The following is an 8,133-nucleotide window of genomic DNA, read 5'->3' as shown; positions in this document are numbered from 1 at the left end:
GCAAGAAGAGGAAGCCATATTGGACGCGAAGACAGTAAGATTAAGAACAAAGAAGATACCAGGAATCAACGAAAGAAGATCGTAGAGCTTGGTTAGTTTTTGTATACATAAAGTTAGATACATGTGTAAAATAGATTTTAATTGTAATTATTGTAAATGCCTGTTTCTGATTGCTAGTAACCCGCCCTGAGATTAAGAGTCTTTTTACATTATAAAAGTTAAATATAATTCTATTATCCTTTTGATATTAAAGTTCTTAATTAGAACCCAAGTATCTTTTATATTTGAAGAAAGTTATAAAACGAGAAAAATTCTTTTTATTTTAATTTAATATTTTTTAAAATTATTACAATATATATATATATAAAGTTACGGTATGAGTCAGCTGTTATTTCGATTTCAGCTGACTGAGGGGATCAGCTGATCGAACGTATATAAGAGATGTACTGAATACAATAAAGCCAGTATGTTACAGCAGTTCAAGCGTGTTAGGTCTTATTCCTTCTTTTCTTTTTTGACATTTTGCTTTCGCCAATACTTAACTGGTGCCAAAACCAATTAGTTACAATATTAATTTTTTATATTTTAAGCAGAATTTTTTTTTGCTGTTTTATCATCTTCAATTTTCATTCTTTCTTTCATTTTTTTGTAAATAATGGCTGCTAATGGCAACGGGATCATTAGACAAGCAGTTTTTAACCTGGAAGCTTTGAACCAAAATGGGGTCCAGAACTTGAGGTGACTACTCCACGCCCGGAGCTTGCCCCACTACCAGAAGAATCTCTAGCGGGAATCCACGCTACAACACTTGAGTGGGTAAAAGTACGCACAGCAACCGCCCAGGACTTAAGAAGGCCGCTTCTGACCTTGAACGGTTTACCGGGGAAATAGGATAATTAAGCCACTTCATTAAAGGGGGGACCAACTAATAAGCCAAATTGAAGCCAAGTCTATCGAAAATTTACTCGATAGTGAAGATGTAGAGGCATTAAAAGCAGAGTTCGTTTGCAGAGTAAAAAGAAGCATCCTCAACCAAATTCAGGCCGACGAAGAGACCCCTTGGAGAGTCATCAAGGAAAGATTAAAGAAGGCGTTCGGAGGAGGACAGTGGGCCCCAGACGAGGACATATTTATGATGATCAGGGAGACAAAAAAACCAAAACAGTCTAGTGGGCAATATGCCGCAGAGCTCCTGACACACTTTAAAAGAATACAAGATAAACTATAAACAAACTCTAAAATAAAAAAAGAGAAATTATGGAAACAATCCAGGTACAGGGTCGGATGCAGTTCTTATCCCTGGTACTAAAGGTACAGTTGGCAAAGGAGCTAGGGAAGAAGGAACGATTTCCGAGAGAGCGCTCGTTTGTGGAAATTGCTCTAGATTTCATTGAAACAAGTAGTATATGGAAGTAGAAGAGCCAGGGTGGACCAGGATAGAATACCAACGGCCCAGAAACATGCCCAACCCTTGGGAGGAGGAGAGAACATGGAGAGGGTAGAAGAGAGAGAGCTAGCAACCAAGAAAACAGAAGAAGCCTAGCTAAATCCAGAAGTAATAGTCGGCGGGAGGGCCACAAGTGTCTTGGTTGTGGAAAGATTGGGCACTTAGTGGCGCATTGACCACGAACGAAATGCTTTGGATGTGGGCCGGGGCGAACCAATGGAGATCAATGCCCAACAAATACAAAGAAGCCACCGTAGGTTGAGTAGATCTTCAGATGAATCTACTGAAGCATCAGGAGCATCAGAGACTGAAGAAGAAGTCAAGGAGCCACGGAACCGAGGTAGCCAAGGGGACAAGATGGAAACAAGAGGATGGAAACGAGGGAACAGAGGAGAATGGAGGCGAGGGACTGGAGAGAGGAAGACGCAAGACATCTGAAAGGGTTGTCAGCAAAGTGCGACCGTACACTAGTGAATTATAACGTGAGGGAGAAAAGCGGCGGTCTGCCTATAATAGAGATAGCAGGAGTGAGATGCCTAGTGGACACTGGCAGTTCCAACACCATCTTATGCCGAGAAGCCCTAGAAAAAATGTGTAGTGGAGAGAGGACACACCAAATCCAGAAATGTTAATGTAAATTAATCACCCTGGGTGGCCCTTGTGTGGTAGAGGGGGAGGTAAGGATAGGTTTGACCCGGTGGGGATTTAGTAGAGAGAACTTGCGGGTGCATATCGTAAGGAGTATATATATATATATATATATTGTAATATGCTCTTTTTGAGTAAATAGTATATTTTGATATATAAAGGGTTTTTGATATGTTTTATTTTATGTATCATTTTAATATTGTTCATTTATTTAGTTTATCCAAAAAGCAAGCTAACCAATTTTCATTGTCCATAATAAATTCGTGATTCAAAACTAAACCAAGATGGCGGTACGTATCCTTCAAAACGTCCGTGGAATCAAGGCCATGTTAAGCAGATTCAAATATCATAAAAACTATTTTAACTCTTCTCATCATAATTGAAAATACAGTAAATTTAAGAAAAAATAGAAGTCAAGAAATAGTGCTAAAGAATAATATTCAGAAAGTAAATCATTTGCAAAAATCCCTAACTTTTTTGCGACAATCGATGTTTACATGAAACATTGAGACAGGTTTTGGTTTTTGGCAAGCATTCGTTGTTTGGGCGCGCATGAGAAATGATGTTTCCAGGATGAGGAGGTCCTCATCAATTTCTGTCCAGCAAGAGCGGACAGTTTGAAAAAGGAAGACAACCAAGAAGAATAGGATACTCTGAGTTTGGATAGCCTGGTGAGAGGATGTCCATCGGCCATTTTTGACGGTAGGATATAGCATTATAGAAAAGAAGATACCAAGAATCATCAAAAGAAGATTGTGAACTTGGTTAGTTTTGTTATATCTAAATTTAAATACATGTGTAAAAGAGTTATTAATTTAATTAAGTGTTAATAGTAGAAGTATCTGTTTCTGATTGCCTAGAAACCCTCCCTGAGATTAAGAGTCTTTTATATTATAAAATTCTATTATCTATTTAATATTAAAGTTTTTAAATTTGAACCCAAGCTATCTCATTTATATTTGAAATTAGTTTAAAACGAATAAAATTCTTTTTATTTAATTTTATATAATTTTTGAATTATTACAATATATATATAATTGACCATATAACTTAAAACATGAAGATGGTCAGTAAATCCTTTCATTCATTCTAGTTTCTATCTAGTATCTGATGAAGGCCAGAAATTCAGGCAGAAACATAAGAAAAACTAAATATGTTTTTACTTATTTATGTTCTTCACTGACCTACAAATATATCTTTAAGCATATCTTCGGTATCTACTTATAAATAATTAACAATAAGAAAATGTTTAAAAAAAGCTTAACAACATACAAATAAATTAAAAAGTTATCAAAATCTCAATTCTTATGGTATGTTCCCAGCAAACATTCTTTGCCAAGAGTTTGTATTTCAATAAAAAATTTTTTTGTTGACAATGTTCACCAAATTCCTATTCAAACAAACATCTTGGGAATAGAATGAGGTATAACAATTTTTGTCTGCCTTGAAAGTTCTGTTCCTAAACCAACTAATGTTTAAAAATAACCAAGAGCTTTATTGTTTTCAGTGTTATTTAATTCTGAAAAAGTAAATTTTCAAAATATAAGAGTATTTTTTGTTTATCACAACATAAGAAAGGAGAATACAATTTTGAACACAATAGAAATGCAACAACTCAAATAATCTAGAAGAAATAAAGAAAATGTCAAAAATTCAGTACAATTACAGACAAGTGAAAAAGGTGGTTACTACAAACTATAACTATGGAAAAGGAATGACAGAAGAAAAGAAACCTCAGTGGAAATCAAACAATTTCAGTTTTCTAAAAAAATATTAAAATTTTCTAAAACTGCTGTTACGATTTCCTTTTTCATTCTCTATACATATATATTTGTTTCTTATTATTAAACGTTCTGCTGTTCTTTCTCCGCTTTCAACTTGTTAATTTACTTATATTTTTTTTGTTGTTCATGGAATAGGTAACATCCCTAAGTTTTCTATTATCTACATGTAAAGGTATTCGCCAGTGGTCATAATTCGATAATTGTTTATATAGGGGTATATTTTAGCTATATTGTGGGCATAATGCTTAGGGGTTTTCGTTATTTCCAAGGAAAAAAATAACGTGGCGCCTAAGGAGTAATTCTTTATTGGTTTATCTTTTTTTTCCTTTCGCGATTATATACTAAGGGTAAATCAAAATTTGCCGTTATACTGCTTCTCACCAAAGTATCACAGAACATCATGTCAATGACAATATTATGACAAGAACAATTGTCAGGAAAAGACTCCACACACCACCTATAATTAATTTTTCCAATAATTAAAAAACCCAGAAGACTTGGTATTAAAAAAAATTAAACTGAAATTGTGAAGTCAGTGAGAAAAATCAGTGTTTGGGCAAATAGGAAATGTTTTTCAATTCTATAGCTTTAGGTTTGCCAATTATCTGTATAGTAGAGATGTACCTTTACAAATATTTGTATAAGAAACATTCAAGATTTTTAATTTGAACTATCTTTAAATAAATATTGTTAAAATAAATAATAAAACCAATAAAATTGTTCAAAAGAATGAAATACCATTTCTAAATATTCATAATTTTGAAAAGGTGAAACTTACCAGAGGAATTGGTCTTATCAGTTATTTCTTCTTTAATTGAAATATCAGAGTTATTTTCATCTGAAACATAAAACAATTAATTGATCACAAATTCATGATTCGATGATATAACAACACAAGCAAACATCATCAGAATGAAAACAAAATAATTCAAATAGAATAAATAAATTATTAAATTTTTTCTCACCACAATCGAACTCTTGTATTTCCTCTTCTTTAATATCATTCATGGACACTGTAAAAGTACCCAATGATTATTCCATAGAAAATATAATGATTTACAAATCTCCAATCCATATTTTTATAATTACTAAGCGATACTCATAGATAATGGGTAAAACTTTTAATCCATTTACAAAATTAAACATATATTTGTAAAAATATGTATAATCCATGATTGATTTGTACAATTTATACAATAACACAACAGTAAATATAGATAGCAAAGCTAAATACCGAATACTTCAGCAGAAATAGATTACATAAATTTAATAGTGGAAAACACAGATAAATATAATTTAAAAAAATAGTAAATACTCAAATAAAAGAAACAATCTTAAATAAAGGTCAATTTTTTAATTCATCCTGTCTTTAGGAAAACATTGATTAAATGGAGAATGTAAACCAATAAAACTAAACGACCAAATAGAATTGTAATTCTAAATATTTATAATTTTAAATAGATGAAACTTACTGCAGGGCTCCATCTTCACAGTAATTTCTTCTTTAATTAAAATACCAGTGTTACTTATATCTGAAACAGCAAATGATAAATTAATGATACAATTGTGAAACAAAACAAATGTTAATAGAATGATAATGTAGATTAATAATGCAGTTATTGCTTGTTTTACAAATTAGAAAAAAAAATGAAATTCAAATAGCATAATTGATAGAAATAAAGTTTAGCCTTTAAGGAGTATTTAAGTATTTCAGAAAATTAATTGATAAATTGATTAGACTTTATACAGTGTTTGTAACTTAATAAATGATTAATGTTAAATAGTAAATTGTTTTTATTTAGAACAAAGCAAACGATAAATCATAAATCTTAGTAGATGCTAGAAGTTGCACTTGGTATATGTAAAAAGGTCATTGAGTACAAACTAAATGTAGATCCAGACAACATTATGTAGTATTGATTTTAGAAAAAGTGAATAAGTTAGCTCACTTTCATATTGGAAGCAGATAGTTGGCCATATGAAGTAGTTTGGAGAAGGATAGTCTAAGTGGCGGTCAATAAAGTTACCAAAGTAATAACTAAAAACTATTTATATATAGGGAGATGGTCAGGGTTGCGGTCAATAGTGAAACAAAAATAGTTTACAACTATTTATTTTCCAACGTTTCGCCCCACTTTGCAGGGCTTCCTCAGGGCTAAAAAGATACAAAATGAAACTATGTTTAAATAATATAAATGTTTAAATAATAATAATAGAAATAAAAATAAAAAGATACAATGAAAAGAATAAAAAACAAGTAACAAAGGCAAGAGCAATAGTTTCATACAAAAATACGTAAAATATAAAGCAAAAAAAGTACATGAGATGTATATAAAACAACAAACAAAAAACAATACATATACAGAGATGAAATAAACGTCATGAAAGAATAATAAAAAAAAAATGACAATAATTGAGTAGAGAGCCTCTCTACTCATTTATTGTCATTTTTTTTTTTCATTATTATTTTTTTATTTTTATTATTCTTTCATGACGTTTATTTTATCTCTGTATATGTATTGTTTTTTGTTTGTTGTTTTATATACATCTCATGTACTTTTTTAGCTTTATATTTTACGTATTTTTGTATGAAACTATTGCTCTTGCCTTTGTTACTTGTTTTTTATTCTTTTCATTGTATCTTTTTATTTTTATTTCTATTATTATTATTTAAACATTTATATTATTTAAACATAGTTTCATTTTGTATCTTTTTAGCCCTGAGGAAGCCCTGCAAAGTGGGGCGATACGTTGGAAAATAAATAGTTGTAAACTATTTTTGTTTCACTATTGACCGCAACCCTGACCATCTCCCTATATATCAATTTTTACGGTCAACTATTCATACATATATAAAAACTATTTAATGTTAACCAACGTTTCGTTCCACTTTGCAGAGCTGATAAGAATAACATTCTTTTTGATGCCTTTATTGACCGCTGCCCAGACTATCTTCCTTTAATCTAGCTCACTTTAAGTTCACAGCATTAACACGAGGAAATTCAAGACCTACTTATACTATTTCTATTGCTCCTTTGATCAAACAAGGTGTCGACTTCTGCTCCCTCTAAAGGGATAAAAAAAAACCCTAAAGGATCCTTATCAGTGGAGGTCAAACCTATACAAAGCTGTATCAATGTGTATGAGTAGGTTTTGATTCTCCCACATAAGTTGTGAACAATCAGTTAAGACAATATAAGAATATGGTTGATAACATTAAAATGTAAATCAACTTTTTAGGATTCAAAAATCAATTAAATGAATCATTTTCTGAAAGCATATTATGAATTAAAAAATATTCAAATAGTATAATTGTAGGGACAGACAAGCTCCTGAACTGAAGTAATGTTTATAACCTGCTAGTGGGCTAAGTCAATTTTTCTGCAACTGATTAACTTCCAAGGCTAATTTCGACTCAATCGTTTGATTACTCATAGCATATGCCATGAGCAGTAAGATAAACGTTTAAAAATAAAAATAATTGAATAAAAGGTAAATAAAAAATTCAAAAGTTCAATCTTTATTTTATACCCTATTAAATGCCAAGAACGGTCAGTATAATAGAGCAATTTTGCCTGAAAGTTGAAATAATTGTACAACTAACCAATTTGATCCATTCTTCTAAAAGAAATGTCACACAATGCAATCTGATATTAAACAAAACACAGACCAAGAGATCTGACTCAAAGAACATAGAATGAGATTTGGCCACTATCTCTGAACTAGTAGAAAGATGGCGTGTTATGACGTCACCGGAGGAATAGTTTAACGATCCTTTCTAAACAAGCTCATATAAAAATTTAAAACGTATAGTCTTATTTTTTTTTAATTTCCACTCTTTGCACTTCATATATTTCATAGCAAAATAAAATAATTAGATTTGTTACAAGCGGAGAAACATTGGACAATCACTGGGAGTTAAACCAAAAACAGATAAACCCTTATATTATAGAAGTTACGGAATAGCACTTAAATTAAGAGAAAAATTAATATTAACAAATCAAATACAAAGATTTGTTGAAAAAAATTATCATTTGGAAAAGTAGTTCCCCACCAGTATAGTCCTGAGATTGATACATTATTTTTTTCAGTAAAGATAATAATAACAGTTATTGGATGATTTTTATTTTTTAAATTAGTTGGAAAGAATTTTTATTAATAAAAAATATTCATTGAATGAAGTTTAGTTTAGCTCTTTCCACAGTAATTGTTTTTCTGTTTTGTTCATATTCATACATGTTAGGGTTCTTCAAT

General features: G+C 31.0%; 1 protein-coding gene across 1 annotated transcript in view; it reads right to left on the bottom strand.

Annotated features, from left to right (window-relative positions):
* The window catches only part of LOC106688525 (zinc finger autosomal protein), a 14,624-nt gene extending 7,033 nt beyond the window's left edge, over positions 1–7,591 (bottom strand). Inside the window, exons 1-4 of the mRNA XM_014433019.3 lie at positions 7,484–7,591; positions 5,352–5,411; positions 4,845–4,892; positions 4,658–4,717 (exon numbers count right to left, since the gene is read on the bottom strand). Coding sequence (XP_014288505.3) covers positions 4,658–4,717; positions 4,845–4,892; positions 5,352–5,411; positions 7,484–7,496 — 181 coding nt within the window. The 5' untranslated portion in view covers positions 7,497–7,591. The remainder of the gene's footprint in view (positions 1–4,657; positions 4,718–4,844; positions 4,893–5,351; positions 5,412–7,483) is intronic.
* Between the last annotated feature and the right edge of the window lie 542 nt (positions 7,592–8,133).

The sequence above is a fragment of the Halyomorpha halys genome, unplaced genomic scaffold (assembly GCF_000696795.3).
Source record: "Halyomorpha halys isolate HHAL.00 unplaced genomic scaffold, Hhal_1.1 Scaffold1147.1, whole genome shotgun sequence".
NCBI lineage: Eukaryota > Metazoa > Arthropoda > Insecta > Hemiptera > Pentatomidae > Halyomorpha > Halyomorpha halys.
Note: the sequence above shows the minus strand (reverse complement) of the source record. Positions and strands in the feature narration are given on the sequence as shown.